At 39.7% G+C, this 19,082-nt stretch overlaps 1 protein-coding gene across 2 annotated transcripts in view; it reads left to right on the forward strand.

Annotated features, from left to right (window-relative positions):
• Positions 1–6,547: 6,547 nt before the first annotated feature.
• Positions 6,548–19,082, forward strand: part of LOC122640881 (putative callose synthase 8) — a 65,353-nt gene continuing 52,818 nt past the window's right edge. Inside the window, exons 1-9 of one of the 2 annotated variants that reach the window (XM_043834149.1) lie at positions 6,548–6,898; positions 7,259–7,359; positions 9,343–9,464; positions 9,582–9,669; positions 9,785–9,895; positions 10,036–10,149; positions 10,337–10,429; positions 10,514–10,605; positions 10,794–10,920. In XM_043834149.1, the coding sequence (XP_043690084.1) occupies positions 6,697–6,898; positions 7,259–7,359; positions 9,343–9,464; positions 9,582–9,669; positions 9,785–9,895; positions 10,036–10,149; positions 10,337–10,429; positions 10,514–10,605; positions 10,794–10,920 (1,050 nt within the window). In that variant the 5' untranslated portion in view covers positions 6,548–6,696. The remainder of the gene's footprint in view (positions 6,899–7,258; positions 7,360–9,342; positions 9,465–9,581; positions 9,670–9,784; positions 9,896–10,035; positions 10,150–10,336; positions 10,430–10,513; positions 10,606–10,793; positions 10,921–19,082) is intronic. The other variant, XM_043834150.1, reaches the window with a different exon arrangement.

Here is a 19,082-nt window from a genome sequence, read left to right on the forward strand (position 1 = left end):
TTTTTTTTGACACAAATGCAAAATGTGTTGTTCCCTCTATATTATTTATTTATACACGTATATAAATTGGTTACAATTGAATGAAACAAGACTACATGGTGATGACATGTGAGATGACAAAGTGGCCTGAATGGGTCGTCATACACACAAACATTGTGATCCCTTGGAGAGAGAGAGATAATACGTATCTTTCGAAATTGGTGTCAAGGATACGTGGAACTGCCCTTCTGTGGTGTTGCAATTGATTTTAGAGATCCATACCCTTGTCATCGGCTTGCGTATCTTTCGATCACTCAAATTCGAATAGAATAAAGTGCTCTGTTATTACATTAGTGGGGTTGTAATTAGGTAGATTTGTAACCATGGTCTGATTCTCTCACAAGTACGGTTGCAAGTTTGGCCCTGTCGGCCTGAACCCACCCTGGCCTGCCCTGAGCCCAAGCAGGGTTTGGACTGAGATATTTAGCCCTAAGAGCGGGTCAGGGTCGGGTTGGGTTAGGATTGAGGCCTCAGGCTAAGCCTGGCCTGACCCGACCCTATTTTAAATTATACCATAAAATATATATATAGATATAATATATATATTATAAACTTTAAACGCCACCCACATTTTGTTATAAAATATATTATATATGAAGAAAATATGTGATATAATATATTTTATTATAATGTTATTTTACGTAAAATTGATAATTTTCTCTCCGGCCCATTCCTCAGCCCATGGATTTCCTTCCCCCTCCCCATGATCAGGGCCAATCAGGGTCAGTTCGGCTTGACCCTGAGGGCGGGTCAAGGTTGGGTTTTCCAGGCCCTGAGTCAGGGTCGGGTGGGGTTTGGGCCCAGGTAAGGGGACTCAAGGTTGGGCTAGGGTTCTGTAAAGCCCGGCCCAACCCGACTCTATTGCAACCCTACTCACAAGTAAGAATGATGTCATAAATTTGTCTCTTGGAAAAGGGATTAACTAGCTTGATCACGTGTCAAATTTCAAGTTTAAATTCAGCCATATTCTTTCATATAATGTCATACCCTCCCGTGACCATCTTTACTGAGGAAGCTCTGGCCATTAGATCAGGTTTATCTCATGCTCTCGCGTCAGATCTTTCCCATATTCAAGTGAATCAGATAGCAGAGAAATAATCCTTTATCTTAAAACTCCCAACTCACCCCTCCTCTTGAGGCATTATTAGTCCATCAGGATATATCTCATTTTTGCCCTCTTGTTTTTCGGTAAACTTTTTGCCTTTCTTTATAGCTTGCTATTTCAACTTTTTCCCTAGGGTGACTAATTGTATTGCTTACTCCCTAACTAGGAAGGCCTCTGTGGATGACATGTAAGAGAGTGACTGTTTTCCCCTCCTTGATTTCATGATCCTTGTGTCAATAAAGTCTTGTTTGTGCTCCTCGTGTCATTCTCCTCAATAAAGCTTCTCTTAATCTAAAAAAAAAAAAAAAATAGATAAATTAAAATCAGACTGAAACTTGACATGTGAATAAGAGACCTGAGGGTCTATATGTCTAAAAATTTTCAACCATATTTAATAAGCTACCACATCGTAGAATCATGACCATGAACACAATCTAAGTTGTCACCAATGTGGATAAAATTGTTATTGGACAAGAAACGAAGAGATGAGGGAGCTGCAATTAATCCCTACCTTCTTTTAAACAAATGAAAGATTATTTTTTTGAAGCCTTCATCATAAGTTATGGCTCTATATATAGATTTTCCCATATGAGAAAATATCTTCTTACCTCCTAAATCAACGAATGAAAGCTCACTTTTTTCAAGCCTTCTTCTTAAATTATGACTCTATAAATTTTCCTATATGAGAACTAAGATCAATTTTTTTTTGCTAAGAGTCAACAAGTGTATTGTATTAGATGAAAATCAGATAAAAGAGAGAATACAAAAAAAAAACATATCAACGTTCATTGAAAGGTAAGGGTGGCAATTTTCAACACAATGCCCCAACTCGACATGGAAATATAGGGTTAGGGTTGAGGGAAATTCGATATGATACAACCAGATCAATAAATGAGTTGTGTTAAGGTTGAGGCTGTATGACATGTTTAATTTGTCTGATTAAGAAATCATATATTATGTCTATACATTAATACATCAATATGAATGAAGTGTATCGCATGGTGTTCTAATTTATATATTTCTATGCGTATGGCTTGGAACTTAAGATCTTTGTTGTTATTCTTAGAGAAGTTCTTAATTCTAATTTGCCTAAAACAAACTTATATTGATATGATTTTTAATTGTGGATTAACACGAACACGGTCCTTTAATAAAGTGGTTAGTGTATGATTGGGATTACTTTAACACAGTTAAAACTAGATCAGGTAGAGTCGCAATTTTGACACGACTCGAAATTAAAACAAGCCAAACACGACACGATATGACTCATTTGCAACCCACAATTGAAGGTGCATACAATTTGTCAAATTCCTTCATAGAAATAGGATTCTAGGCATTCGGTATAAGACTAGACACAATTTGAAAGATATAGTTGAACGTATATATACAATATATCCAAATGAAATATCAAATTACAAAACAGAAATTAAAATAACTTACAGTAGCATGAAGTATACTTTCTTGTATTTTCAAAAGCAACAATTAGCAGCACAAGCCGAGTCGTACGAAATGTACTTTCCTTAAGGTATTTGAACGCCCCTAATTTGTGCAGAACCGGGTGACCTTTGCGTTCTCACCTCCAAGATAAAACCATTTCAATCAGTAATGGCTCACCCCAAAAGTGATTACAATACAGAGTATCTGAAGATAATACTCAGTAGTCCAGAAGAGAAACAGTGTCATGGTGCTCTCCATACAAATTTTCGAGTACCATTTCGACTTGTTCCTCTTTTGCCAGACAATTATAGAGTATAAAACAACACTGTTTAAAAAGAGAGAGAGCAGAGAACAGAAACACTTGTACGAAAATTGTGTACTTTGAAGCCCATAGCCCTTCTGTATGTATAGGCCCACGTGTGCCTGTACATATGGATGTGTCTTTACACAACTATACATGTACAAGTATGTACAATCCATATACAGAACCCTCTACATATGGGTATATGTATATATCATGTCCCATACACAAGAATGCATGTGCATGATGTCTATATGAATAAGGGTGCATGTATTTCTTTTATCAAAAAGAATATATAAAGTCTACCTATACCCGACCTTGGCCATGGCCCGGCCTAGCGTGTGTGCGTGAAAAGCACCCCAGACCCCAACCTCACACATGAGACAAAGGAGACTTCCCTTGAGAACCCTATATCAATTGTAAGCTACATAAACACTTATAAGCTAACATTCCACATGTCCGTAACAAATGCGAGACTAAACTTGAAGAGGTTCTTATGCGTTTTCAAGTTTACCTTACAAGTCCACACAAGAGGTCTATGGTTCAAGTCACCATACACACACACACACAAGTGTTTCCAAACAAAACAAAATGGAGGGAATGAGTTTTCATATTTTGAAACTTAACTTTTCAAAAAAAGAATCTTTTTTAAAATATAAAAACTAACATTCCTTATTGATAAAAAGCCTTTGACCATAAGTTGAAGGCTAAATAGACCAATCCTGAGTTGTACGGTAGCTCATTATATAGGGTGGTCTAGGATCAGCTTTTCTTGCTTGCTTATAGACCACCTGATTTACAATCAACTTGCGGTCGAGTTAATCTACGACCGCCCTTGCTCTAGTAAACCTTTTGAGCACTTTGTTTGAAATAAGATTAATGTTGTGTTTGGTATACATTCTCAAAATTGATTATGAGTCTAAAACGCATTTAAAAATCCAATTCTTCTTTGTTTTCTAGCTTAAGAATGCATTCTATACCCATAATCCATTCTAAGAATGCATACAAAATACAACCTAAGTTCGGTAGTCAAAAAGCCCACTTGATCTCGTATTCAATGTATAAGGTGCAAAAAGCAAAATGTATACCGACTCGATCTAACACTTCCGGGGAACTCTCCAAATTTCTCTTCTCCAATTAAATAAGCCGGATCAAATAGTAAAGGGCGATGAGAGGGAAAAGTTTCTTCCATGGTGAAGTTCTCTATAGCTATTGGTCGAAGGACTTTATTAAGGGAAACAATCGGAAATATTTACATATAATACTTGGACCCGAACCAAATGAACCAGAAAACCATGCAAAAACTGGTTCAGGTTGCCTCTCTACTTGAACCCATCCAAAATCTCACTAGCTAGCTAGGTTGTCATCTCTTATCCCTACAGCCTCACTAGGAGTATAGAACCCTAAAATTGGATCGATGGCCCGTGGTTTGGAATCTGCCCAAAGGTCTTTTGGCTCAACCTTAGACAAAATATATTTCAGAAACTAAAAAAAAGGAGGCGACGTTCTCTGTCTGGGAGTGCATCTACACACATGGGGCGGGATATGAGCAGAGTTTGGGTCATTCAGGGGATGAATCGGTCATTTCGTCCACGCCATGTGTCTGGGCGCATCCTGCGCCCCCAGTGCAGAGAATTTTATCCTAAAAAAAATAAATAGACCAGCCCATGTTCCATACTGGACCAGTTTCAAAAATTTGATAATCAGGTTCAAAGTTCTGACAAGTCAATAAGCCATATTAGTGGATCTATTGCTTGGAAAAGAAGGAATCGCCTTGGTGATGCTTTTCCTTTGTTCAACAGTTCAAGTGGGTATATACTCAGACATGCTTTTGTGGTCTTTCCTAGTTAGCTCTACCTTCACTAATTTTATTGTTAAATGATGTCTCAATTATTGAAAGCTTTAACTGCCGTCCCATATAAAGCTATAAGCCACCGTCCGCACTCGTGGTAGTATAGCTCATCATCACGTTAACCAATTGAATTTGGTCACTCCTTCTCCGTCCGTCTTATATTGCTTTCCAAAACTTATAAAAAGGCATGGGCTTAGTTACTGTCAAATCTCTATTTACATATTTTATAAAAGAGGCTACTTTACTTCTTGCCATTGTCATTCAACCTTTTGGAGAGGAGAGATGGAGAGGCTTTACTTCGTCCGTTTGTCTTCCAGCCGAAGTGGCTTCGCATTTGCCCTTCCTGGGTGTTTTATTAATAAGGGGTGATGTTTGGTATGACCACAGTTGTTTACACAGCCAGTAATCATATTAAAGAGTCTTGAGACCATACTGTAATCGCAATAAGGAACAAATTTTTTTCCCTATAAGGGGCATAATAGGTAATGAAAAAAGTTGATGTGAAGTATAATATTATAAGGTAAAAGTTTTTATGCATGTCGTGCATGTGCACATCAATGTTCACCCAAAATGACAAAAACACCCTTGCCCTTTATTTTTTTTGTTGGTAAAACCACTGCCCTCTATTGGATGGAGTTAATGGGAACTAGGATCTCCCGGGATCATTATCGGCTCCATTTCCCGGGCAGCTCCATTTCTCCAAGTTCCTCAAATAGGGGGTAAAAATGTCCACACTACCCCTATCCGACCACATTACCCGGGTGGGGTCCATCCCTCTATTAGAGGCACTTGGGGAAATAGAACGAACAGAAAATGGAGCAGATAATTTTCCGGATCTCCCATGGCCGAATATCTTTTCATATTATAATTGGGAGAAAGACTGTTGCCAAGATGCATAATATATGGTAATGCCTCCCTTTGTCTATCTCTCTCCTCCCCTTATATGAAATGACACATCTGCTCCTTATTATGGGAGGAGAAAGATAGATGAAGGGAGGTGTAAGGGTATGCTACGCAGCCTTGCAATGTTTTTTTCTCCTATTATAATTATGGGAAAAATGTCTTTGAACATGAAGAGTAGGAAACACCTAGACACACTTTAGATTTTTGGGAAGAAGAAAATTTCCCATTCGTGTGGCCTCTACACCAATGTGGGGGCCAATGAAGGAACGTGCACAACCATCGATTAGGAAGGGATTTTTCATGTTGTAAAAAGACATTGGGCCTCTATGGCTTCTGATTTGATTTGGATTTGGATTTGAATTGACCAAAAGTGGCTGGAATGGTCAGACTCAAGACCATAGTTTAAGTAATTAGTTTCTGATTGATCGCATGGGTGTTAAACATTACCTGAACGTGTGGCCCCTACACCAATGCGTTTGACTTTTTTCTTGTTGATGGACAAATGGTAAAATTGTCCAACAAAGTTGATTTTCCTTTTTGAAGAAAATAAAGGGTAAAACCGTCCAATACGAGCCGACCCGATGCCTTTTTCACGTATGATCGTCCCGTGCTAATATGATACCCAAGTACTACTAGCTAGCCTCATTTATCAGTAGATTCCAACCCAGATTGGCTGACCTGATGCTCTTTTCACGTATGATCGTCCCGTGCTAATATGATACCAATGAACCTGACTCATACTGAATAATTCCATCAAAATGAAACTCTACTCGTACACAGCTGTCAATTCTACAAGTGCTACACCTCTTTCCCGGGAAATTCAAAAAGAAGTCATATCATAAGAACCCCAAATCTCCTCACCTTCCCACTTCGCTACTCTAGAGAGAGAGAGAGAGAGAGAGAGAGAGAGAGAGAGAAAAGCAAAAGCAAAAGATCAAATCTTCTTTCCATTCACCAAAAAGCCAAAAAGATGGAAGCACGCAGAGATTTAGAAATGGAGATTGGAAATATTTACGTCTTCTCAGTGTCATCAGTAACAGAATTTTCGAACTTTCAGCAATGTCAGAGATTGTGGTTGCAGATCCAAGCTATGGCAAGAGCAAAAACGCTTCGAGGCCAATTACAAGGTCGAAAACAACTGGTTACGTTCCAGAGCCCTTCGACAGTGAGAAATTGCCTCAAACTTTGATTTTAGAAGTTCGCCCATTCCTTCGAGTCGCAAATCAACTAGAAAAGGAGCACCCTCGTGTTGCATACCTCTGTAAGCTATTAATTAATGTTCTCGTGAATTGGATTTAATTTACTTCGTTAACAATCGTTCCTTTGATGCATAAATGAGACAACTGAGACTGTGGATTAGACCCTTTTTAATAGTACAGTCTCATTTTTTACATAATTCCTTTTGTTAGGTAGAAAATTTATATTTGGTTAGTCAATTTGGGTTAAACAACTGATACAGTCGATCCAAAGGTCTCATTCCAACTTCTACAAGATCATTTATCAATGTTTATTAATGTTTTTCTTTGAGTAAACGTGGTCAATTACAGTTCTTCTGCTTCATTTTTCCTTCTCTTTATTTTGTTTAGTACCTTTAAATTACTCTAAATGGCTTTTGGGGCAGGCCGCTTTCAGGCTTTTGTAAGAGCACATACCATAGATCCTAATTCGAGTGCCCGAGGAGTCCGGCAATTCAAAACCTCTCTTCTTCAGAGACTTGAACAGGTAGTGAAATTCTATATTTTAAAGAACTGAAGCCTGTTTTATTCCATGGCAATGATTTACATATAAATTCTTGTTTGTTTGTACCCATGATGGAGAACTGCATTCATATACACGCACACACACACATTATATCTTTCTTGAAATTGCTAGTATCAATTACCTTTTTTTCTAGGCCTTCTGGTATCTTCTGTTTCTTATGTTGTTTCATACATTTACAAAACAACATAAGATTCTTTGGAATGTGGAATGGTTTGTTGATGGGTATATTTGCTATTCAAAAAGTTGCTCAGGCTTTGTATAGATGCTAAAAAGTAGGAAACCCTGCTTCTCTCATTAGTAACCTGTATTATGTGCTTCATGTGCTTACCAAACACACTGTTCACATTCTCACTCCGTCAAGGCTTAGCATTGCTAAACCAAGGAGGTTGAATTGACTTGATAAAGAAGAAAGACTGTGAACTTTTCTATGGATATCTTCAGTTCTATCCACAACCTTACATGCCCAACTTATGGCCTTCCTAAGAGGCTGAGCTGCCCTTAGTTATTTCTTTTTCTTTTGGGGGGGGAGGGGGAGGGGGGGGGGGGGGAATGGCTTTCTGGACCCCCAGGATTGAGACAGCACTACTCAGACTCAAGTGAAAGATAGAGATACATTGTGCCGTAAAATTGCATAGGTTCGTTACCAATGTTACTTATATATATTTGGATCAAGAGAAGGCATTCTGGAGGAAAATTCAGAGAAGGAAAATTTTCTGGGGTTGAGAGATGCTTGTTGGAAGTAGTGGCGGAAACTAAAGAAAAAACAAATTGAATATTGCATAGTGAGGAATCAAAGGGATCAAGAAAGTGTTTCTTCTATCCTTAGCTACGTCTTGCAAACTAAAAATAGACTCCCAAAAGGTACTTTTAGGACCTAGACTTAAGCTCTCTAGGCAACTCACTCCCCCCACTCAAAAAAAAAAAAAAAAAAAAAAAAAAAGGAAGAAAGAAAAGAAAAGAAAAAAGAAGCTTGCTTTATTATCTAAATATGATTTAATCTAATCAAACAATCTGAAAATAGATATTTTACTCAATGTAACTTTAACCTATCCTGAAACCTTAAACTATACGGGCATTAATGCAGTTTTTTTTTTTTTTTTATCTTTTTCTTCTTCTTTTGAGCGATACCTAATCTATAGATGGGGAGAGGGGAGAGGGGAGATGAGGGCCAGGAGGCTCGAACCCAAGACCTCATGGTGAGCATGGGCTCACCGCACCATGACATGCCAACTGTGCTAGGCAGTTTTCTACAAATAAAAGCAGGTTGACCCCATTAGCTATATACATCCAGTCTCTTTCAATATTTAGGAATAATATATATATATATGTATATTTAATACAATACTTGATTGCTTATGAGGATTTGTCAGAATACAGGAGGCTATTTACTGAACATGTGGATTGAAGCAAATAAGATTGATTGGGCCATGTTTGATGCAAATTGGTGATCTATCTTATTGGAAGATTGATCACAGGTTTGTCGTTGTGTATGTTCATATACGGGGGAATACAACTTTTAGGTACAGTGCAGATATGCTGGAGTGTTTGGTCAACTTGGCATAATGACTCTGACATGGACACCCTCATTCTTGCATTCACAGCTGATGCTCAACCTGCCATTTTTTTGACTGGCTCATCCTTGTATCCTATCTAGTGCTGACTTTCACTGACTATGCGCTCATGTCTTGCACATGGTTTCATAAATCAATGACAGTTTTTTTTTCCCCTTCTTGGATCAGCCTGTAATTGGAATTTCTAATTCTTCTGTTCCCCTTCATATTATGCATGTTTATTTTGGACTTCTGCCGTATGATTTTTCTCTTGTCAACATCTTTGACCTTCAAAGTGGTTGTAAGGGTTGACACTTAATAGTAATTTACTCATAATAATTGTTTCCTATAGATTTATGTTTCTCCCCACTTTTAATGCCTCAATGATTTATAGGACGAGCAAGCCACTTTTCCTGTGCGGAAGGAAACAAGTGATGCACGTGAATTGGAAAGTGTTTACCATATGACCGAAGACTACATTCTTAAACATGAAGGAGATTTTGATTTGAAAAATAGGTAATCTTAGATTAAGAATTGTATCTAATGCTTCTTTCAGGCTAATGTTGGTCCAAATTATTGCAATAATTTGCTCTTGGCAAAGGCACCTACTAAATTTATGTGAAACCTTCACAGGCAGAAAGTACTAGATGCACGTGCAACTGCGTCTGTTCTTTCTGAAGTATTAAGGGCTATCACATCTGGAACTGGTCTTGAGGTTGCGGTTTCTCCCTCCCTCTGCATGAATTGAATGCATATCTACATTAGTCATTTAACAAATTTACCGTTCGAAAAGATATTTTTTACTTCTGTTGTTCATGCTGTTAATATTTTCCTAGATTGTTGCTGGTGGTGATGACAATGAGGCAAAATCTAAGTTTGATGTTCCATACAATATCCTTCCACTTGATCCTGGAGGTTCACAGCAAGCAATTATGCAACTCCCTGAGGTATGCAGTTGAAAGACTGATACGCTGTCTAGCGATTCTATTGAGAGCTCTCTCTGTCCAGTAGCATCAATGCTTCCACCTGAACCACTGAGAGTTTTCACTGATGGAATACTTACTGCTACTGGTATGATCATATACAGATTAAAGCTGCAGTTGCAGCTCTCCGCAATATTCGTGGCTTACCACTGGAGGAAAATCAACCAGGGACTTCCTTTGATTTATTTGATTGGTTGCAGTGTTTGTTTGGATTTCAGGTAATTTCAAAAATTCCTTATTTCTTGCATTTTTTTCCACTTTATACTGCTCGTGCTTTCTTACACTGTAGATCATATTAATGTATAACAAAATATCTCTGTAGAGAATTTTTTTCCTTACTCTATATTAATGCTTATTTACGGACACTGATGAATGTCGCTCCATTAATTCCATGTTCCTCTGCAGAAAGGCAACGTAGATAACCAGCGAGAGCATCTGATTCTACTTCTTGCTAACATCCATATTCGACAGACTAATAAGGGAGTATCCATGTCAGAGGTATTGTTTCTATTGAATGCATAACTTATTGCTTTAAATATATCTACCATATGAAGTTGAAACTTATAATCCTTTTGATATTAGCTAGGGGAAAAAGTTGTGGATGAACTGACGGATAAGTTGTTTGAGAATTATACAAGCTGGTGCAAATTTTTGGGAAGAAAAAGCAACATCTGGTAGGATTAATGATCTATTTTGATCTTTTCCTTCCCACTAAGAAGCTATGGCTTTCCTGAATTTATTTCATCTTTATCTAATGTAGCCTATCTGTTTTACCTTTTTATGTATTTCTTGCAAAATCTGTGACAAACTCTTTTCCTCCCACTTGTCTGCTTCTCAGCTTCAGCTACTATTATGTCTGCAGGTTACCATCTGTGAAGCAGGAGGTACAACAATATAAAATTTTATATATGGGGCTTTATCTTCTTATATGGGGAGAGGCTTCAAATGTGCGGTTTATGCCTGAGTGTCTCTGTTACATTTTCCACCATGTAAGCTGAGATTAAGTCATTCCTTATTTATTGCACTCTTCGTTCTGCTCTAAAAAAGTTAGTAATTTTCATATTTTGCTTACTCTTTTTCATACTCTTTGATTGTAAAGATATAGACATCTTGTGCCATTTTGGTTTCATCTTCCACATATTCTAGTTAAACCATTACACACTAAGCTGCTTCAACATATCCTCCTGCCAAAGGAGCAGCAGGAATTGATACATTTTTTTTGGTGAATAAAAAATTCACTAACCAAAGGAAAGAAAGGGGAGGGGGGAGGGAAATACAAGCACGAGTCAAGCTGCTTCAACATATCCTCTTGCCAAAGGAGGGGCAGGAATTGATACATTATGTCAATAGTACCAAGTACATGAAGTGCAGTTTTAGTAAAAATAGTAGTGGAAATAGGGGAATAGTTAGGATTCATGAGTAACTGATACCCCATACAACCACTTCATTATCTTGGTTCAATCATTTATGGAAAGAATTTGAAGAACATTGACTATTCTAATGGTAGAGTAATGTGGAGGCAGGGTTTAAAGTATCGCACCGTCTTGTCTCGTCTCAGCCGATACATATCTGTATCAGAGGGTATTTATATGATGCAATGAGATACGTCTATTTTTTTTTTTAAAAAAAAAATGGTATCGATCAGTATTGTATTGTATCGGCCGATACTGTGCAATACGATACGATACGATATGATCGATACTCTCGATACAATTGATTTAGGGGTTGAAAAAAAAATTAAAGTATACGCACATATCGCATTGTATCGGCCAATATGGTGCGAAACAATGCGATGCACACATTAAAAGGCACACCAATATGGTGCGAAACAATGCGATACATTGCGATACACACATTAAAAGGCACATGTGACTTCTGAATCGTGATTCCAGAAAGCATCAATAGCACCTGGACTGACAAGTTTCCACCCAAAACTTCAATTTCGTGACATCTTTCAAATTTCACACTTGGGGCTTTGATTCCTTGCTGAGAAACTGTTAAGATGGATATGGTTAGATGCAATTGCATCAATTTGACTTCTTTGTTTTACTAGAATCCAATAAATACAAAATCTAGAGCTACGAAAATGGAATGTACAATGGAGAATATTCACAAATATGGAATATACAACACACATGAATTGTCATGCCTAATACTCCCCCTCAAGTTGGAGCGTGGAGGTTACGAACGCCCAACTTGAAACTAAGCAACCGAAACTGATCCCGGCCTAGAGCCTTGGTGACTAGATTGGCTGGTTGAGAGTTTGTATAAATTTTCGTGGGTTGAAGAAGACCCTGCTGAAGTTTGTCACGAACTAGATGGCAATCGATTTTCAATGTGTTTCGTGCGCTCATGAACAACCGGATTCGCAGCTATATGTAAAGCAGCCTGATTGTCACAATATAATGGAATTGGCTGAGAAGAGGGAAGGCCAATGTCCTGAAGTAGAGTCGTTAACCAGGTACGCTTGCATGTGACAACAGCCATTGCCCGATACTCAGCTTCGGCAGAGGAGCTAGAAATGGTATGTTGCTTCTTCGTATTCCAGGAAACAAGACTATTTCCAAGGAAAACACCATAGCCTATGGTAGAATGCCTAGTCATCGGACAACTCGCCCAATCAGAGTCGCAATAGGCCTGAATATTGAGAGTAGTAGAGGCGGGGAAGTGAAGACCCTGGCCAATGGTGCTCTTGAGGAAATGAAGTAGTCGATGGGCGGCATCAAGATGGGGCTGCCGTGGTAGATGCATGTATTGACTTAAGATATTAACAACATGAGCAATATCAGGGCAGGTGATGGTCAAGTAAATCAAATGACCACTTAGCCGGCGATAGGAGGAAGGATTGGCTAAAATGTCCCTGTTATCATTTGTGAAATTGAGATTCTGTTCCATTGGTGTGTCTGTGGGCCGAGCACCAGTGAAGCCATAAGAAGTGAGAATATCAAGAACATACTTGCGCTGGCAAAGATAAAGACCAATTGAGGATCGAGCGACCTCAATTCCAAGAAAATATTTGAGAGGGCCAAGATCCTTAATGTGAAACTGCTGATGAAGCATTGTCTGAACACCGCAGATTAAAGTGGCATCCGAATTGGTGATGATAATATCATCCACATAAAGAAGAACAAACACGGAAGCAGTGCCACGGTGGAGTATAAACAGTGAGTAATCGGCTTGAGAATGAGAAAAACCAAAGTCACATAATGCTACCAAAAATTTAGAATACCATTGCCGAGAAGCCTGTGTCAGGCCATATAAGGATTTATGCAGCCGACAAACCAAGTTCTCCCCCTTCCGTCGATATTAAGGGGGTTGATTCATGTAAACCTCTTCATTGAGATCACCGTGCAGAAAGGCATTATGGACGGCCATTTGTTCCAAGGGCCAATGTTGAGCCGCGCAATGGCTAAGAGAACGTGCACGGTAACCAACTTTGCCACTGGGGCAAAAGTGTCATGATAAATTCCTTCAACCTGAGTGTACCCTTTGGCGACCAAAAAGGCTTTATACCGCTCAACAATCCGATTGGATTTTCGTTTGATCTTGTATACCTATTTAGAGCCAATGTGATTTTTGCCAGGTGGTAAAGGTAACAAAGACCAAGTATTATTTTGGGACAAAGCCTGAATTTCAGCTTGCATTGCATCACGCCATTCCTTTTGTTTCATAGCTTCGATGTAAGTGGCAGGTTCAAGAACACTAGACAACGATGTCAGAAAGGCCAAATGGGGGGGGGGTTGAAATGAGCATAATCCAAATAATTTGTCAGGGAATGGGATGTACATGAATCCAAAAGGGAAGAAGGTTGCGACAAGGTAAGAGAGCATTGATAGTCCCGTAATTATCCTGAAGGTTGGTGAGTAAATTGAGGATGCGTGGATTGAGGAACAGGATTTTCGGTGGGAGGGGGTTCCGGAGATGGAGGCACAACAGAAGGTGAAGGAGTGGGTTGATCCTCAGATCGATCAGGAATGTGAACGGGTAAAATGGGAGAACCAGTGGAAGTAGGAAGTTGGGTAAGGGAAAAGAGAAAAATATGTTCATGAAAAACAATGTCCCTAGTAACATAATACGTTTGGTTTGGAGATCGAACACTCGATAACCCTTTTGGCCGTGAGGATAACCAATGAAAACACCCGGAGAAGCAAGTTGGTCAAATTTGTGTTGGAGGGAAACATTTCGACCAAAACAGAAACAACCAAAAACCTGAATGTGAGAAAGGTTAGGGGTTCGCCCGTGAAAAATTTCAAATGGTGTTTTACCCTTGTGAAGAGAAGTGGGTAAACAATTAATTAAATAAGCAGCAGTGAGCACACATTCTCCCCAAAATTCAATAGGTAAATTGGATTGAAAACGGAGAGCCCAAGCAATGTTCAAAAGGAGTCTATGTTTACGTTCCGCAACCCCATTTTATTGAGGGGTGGAAACGCAACTAGACTGGTGAAGGACCCCTTTTGATTAAAGAAAGGAAATGGTAGGTTCATTAAAAAATTTCAGTCCCATTATCAGACTTGATGCATTGTATCTCAGTATAGAATTGTGTGTGTGTACCATAGCAAAAAATGAAGAATAAAATTGTGCAAATCACTTTTAGAAGACATCAAGTATAGCCCGGTGCTACGAGAAAAATCATCCAATATAGTTAACAAATAATGGGCACCACATAAAGCAGCAGTCCGGTATGGACCCCAAACATCTGAATGAACTAATTGAAAACAAGCAGTAGTTATAGTACTGGAAGGAAATTTTAACCGAGTTTGTTTAGCCAAAGGACAAACAGTGCATGAACATTTATTGAAGAAGAAATACTAGAATCTAAACGATGTAACTGTGAAGAGGGGTTGGGGCCGGGGTGACCTAAATGCCAATGCTAGAGATCGAAATGGCCACCAAGAGAAGCTGCAGAAACAAAAGGAACGGATGCGCCAACCTCACGATAATAAAGGCCACCATGACGCCTTCCTGTCGCATTAGTCTTCTTCGAGTGTGGATCCTGAAACACACAAGAGTCAGAAGTAAAAGTGACAAAATAATTAGATGTGGTAGTCAGTTTGCTAATAGAAATAAGATCAAAATGAAAGGTAGGAGCACACAAAACATTATCAAGAACCAGATCAGGAAATAAAGAAACGCTACCCGTTTGGGTTACGGGAATGTGGGGGCCATCAGGTAAGGTGATGGGAATAGAAGGGGCAGCATGATCAATAGAGGAAAATGTTGAGATAGGCTAAATTACCTGATAGGGGTAATTTAGTCCTTTAGTTTTATTAGTTTTTGTCCTTTATTTTATTTCCTTTTTTTCTGTATTGTTTCCCCCTAACCGATCTCTATTTGGGATTCCTAGTTATAATGGGAATTCCTAATAGGAATAGGTAAGGGGGTTAGTCCTATTTTGATTAGGAGTCATTCCTACTTTGATTAGGAGTAAGTTTCATTCCTAATTAGACTAGGAATAAGGTGTAATTCTGTTTACTATAAATAAAGGGGCTGGGTGATCGATTATGATCATCTAAGCATTCATTCTCAAGGCTGTTAACATGGTATCAGAGCAGAATCTGATCTAAGAACAGCTTTCTCGATTTCTGGTTCTCTCCCATCTCTCCTTTCTCAGTTTTCTCAGTTTTTTCTTTCATTCGATCCCCTTTCTTCCACTCGATCTTCTTCATTTTTTTTGGTTTCTTCTTCTGAATTAGGGCAGATCTAATGAGGTGATCTGTTGTTTAGATGCTGCCCTAATTAATCACCTCGAAGCTTTTTGGATCGATAGCTGCTGCACATTCCTCTGCGATTTTGTTTGGAGTTCTCCCCACCTGCAGATCAGTCTCCTCTATCAATTTGACACTGGTTTGATTATTGGGATCCATTCCTGCAGTTTATATTGGACAGCTGCTATCACAGGTTCTCTTCTCCAGATTGAAGCACCTCCTCAATCGGTATACATTCAGGTTGTCAATTTTTGGTTTTTTTTGCTGGTTCTCTGTGTGGATATTTTGGAGAAGCTACTTTATCAACAATCAGTACCATCGATGCAGATTTTCCTCAGCCTTTGAAGACCTTATATCTGCAGCCTTTTTTCTCAGCATTTGAAGACCCCTAAAACCACATCGATTACCTTTCTTAGGGTTTTTTCTTAAACCCTGCTTCTCGGTTTTGGTTTAAGGGCAGTTTGTTGCTGTCTTCCAGCTTCTTTTTTTGTTACCACAGGGCAGTCTGAGATCAGGCTCTCTTTGCGGATCTGATTTTTTTTGCCTGGCTGAATCATGGGTGACTCAGAGATGACTACTGCTACTTCTGGAGGAGATCAAACAAGGTCTGATTTTCTTCCCTATGCTGCTGCCATTAAGCTTGATGGTACCAACTACTTAATTTGGGCCAGATCATTATCCCTAACAATGGCTAGTAGGGGACTCACTGGCCATTTTACTGGCACCACCAAACAGCCTACTGAAGAAGGTGCTGCTCGTACTAAATGGGCTGCCAATGATGCAATGGTATTGTCCTTTGTTCTGAACTCTATGATCACTGACCTCTCTAGTCAGTATCTTCTCCTTGACACTGCTATACAAATATGGACAGCTGTCAAGGGCACTTATGGTCGTTCAGGTAGTGGTGCTCAGGTTTATGAAATCAGGAAGACATTCCAAACCACTACTCAGAAGGAGATGTCTGTCACCAAATACTATGCTGCCCTCAAGTGTTTATGGCAGCAATTGGATCACTATGCTCGGTTTTGGCCTACTACTACTGCTGATATTACTGCCTACCACACCTATGTAGACCAATTCTGTGTCTATGATTTCCTGGCTGGCATCAATGATGACTATGACCCTATTCGGGTGCAAGTCCTTGGACGGGTTCCTTTCCCCACTCTAGAGGAGACTTTTTCTTATGTTCACAGTGAAGAGACATGAAGGGATGCCATGATGATTACTCCTAAAGTTGAGAGATTAGCCTTACAGACTGCTGGCCCCACTCCTGTTGCTTCTTTTGACAGTGTTGCTGCTTCTACTACTACTACCAGAGAGCCTGTTAAGTGTGAGCATTGTCACAAACCATATCACACTAAGGCTCAGTGTTGGAAATTACATGGGAAGCCAGCTGATTTAGAGGCCAAACGTGGTCGTGCTAAGACTAAAAACAAAGCCAATCATACTGAAAGTGTAGCTCCAACTCCCACTGCTGACATTGGTTTCTCCCAGGAAGAACTCCAGGCTCTGCGTCGTATGTTGAACACATCAACTGCCTCTACTATGTCTGCTGCCAATTCAGGTTCCTTCTTTGCCCGTACAGGTATTTCTTTTGCTGGTTATTGTGCATCAGTAGTATCCACTCCATGGATCATAGACTCCGGTGCTACTGATCACATGACAGGTTCTTCTAGCCTTTTTAATACATATTCCCCTGCTTCTGGTAAGGATAAAGTCAAAATTGCTGATGGGTCCCTCTCCTCCATCTCAGGGAAAGGATCCATTGGTTGTTCTCCTTCCCTTACCCTGTCCTCTGTGTTGCATATTCCCAAATTTACAACTAACCTTCTTTCCATTAGCAGTATCACTAAAACCCTGAATTGTAAAGTGACTTTTTTTCCCACTTACTGTGTTTTTCAGGAACTGGACTCGGGGAAGACGATTGGATCGGGTAAAGTGCATGGCGGATTGTACTTGCTTGATGGCGATCCTACACCTACCCAGGCTTTACCTTCGGCATCTTTCTCTTCTGAATTACATAAATGACACTCTAGGCTAGGCCATCCCCCTTTAGGTACCTTATCACATTTATTTCCAGCATTACTTAAAGACTGTAATAAGGAAGATTTTTTTTGTGAGCCTTGTGTCTTGGCTAAACAGACATGTTCCACTTATCCTATTTCTAATAGAAGATCCTCTTCCTTATTTCATGTGGTTCATACTGATGTGTGGGGTCCTAGTAGGAAAGCTTCCTTGTCTGGACATCGTTGGTATGTCACTTTTATTGACTGCTATTCTAGGTTCACTTGGGTATATCTTATGCACACAAAGAATGAAGTTTTTACATGTTTTCAGCACTTTCATTAATTGGTTAAGACCTAATTTAATGCCACTCTTCAAATTTTGAGGAGTGACAATGGGAAAGAGTATATGGAAGGTCAGTTCCAAAAATACCTTGCTGCCCATGGAATCCTCCATCAGACCAGCTGTGTCGACACTCCAGCCCAAAATGGTGTGGCTGAGAGGAAAAACCGCCACCTCTTGGAGGTGGCTAGGGCTCTTATGTTTGCCTGCCATGTCCCTTCCCTTTATTGGGGGGATGTTGTCCTTACTGCAGCCTATTTAATCAATAGGCTGCCCAGTTGGGTTCTTCTTTCCAAGGCCCCTATTGAGCTACTACTTGGCTCTTCTTCCTTTATAGTCCCACCTAAAGTGTTTGGCTGCGTTTGTTAGGATACACGGTCCCCTAGTAAACTTGACCCACGTAGTCTCCACTGCATTTTCTTGGGTTACTCTGCTACACAGAAGGGGTACAAATGTTATTACCCTCCATTCCGCAGGACTTTTGTCAGCATGGATGTTGTCTTTCATGAAAGTATTCCATATTATATGTCATCACCTCTTCAGGGGGAGAGTGTTAGTGAAGATGTGCTGACTAGTGATTTTCCTCCTCCACTTCAGTCTGTTTACCATGAGTCTGAACTAGTTCGGCCTCCCCTACCCCTAGTACTCCCCCTGACTCCTATACAGGGGGAGACCATTTCTATTTAGGGGGAGCAATCTACCCCGGTCCAGACTCCTATCCAGAGGACTATTAGTGAATTTCAGAGGAGGATTGATGCCAGTAATGTGAAGACCTATGCAAGGAAACATAAGCAGGTTCAATCAACTGTTGCTCCAGTACCCATCCAATTGCCGAACCCGGATCCAGAACCTGCCTCTCCACCTGGTAATGTTCCTGACTTACCTATTGCTCTTCGTAAAGGTGTCAGAACTTGCACTCAGCATCCCATATCTCATGTTGTTTCTTATGATGCCCTTTCCCCATCCTTTCGTGCCTTTGTTTCCTCTCTTTCTTCTGTTCGTATTCCTAACAATTGGCAGGAAGCTTTATCAGACGGAAAGTGGAAGGCAGCTATAATGGAAGAAATGGAAGCCTTGAAGAAAAATAACACATGGGA

The sequence above is a fragment of the Telopea speciosissima genome, chromosome 9 (genome assembly GCF_018873765.1).
Source record: "Telopea speciosissima isolate NSW1024214 ecotype Mountain lineage chromosome 9, Tspe_v1, whole genome shotgun sequence".
In the NCBI taxonomy this organism is placed as follows: Eukaryota; Viridiplantae; Streptophyta; class Magnoliopsida; order Proteales; family Proteaceae; genus Telopea; species Telopea speciosissima.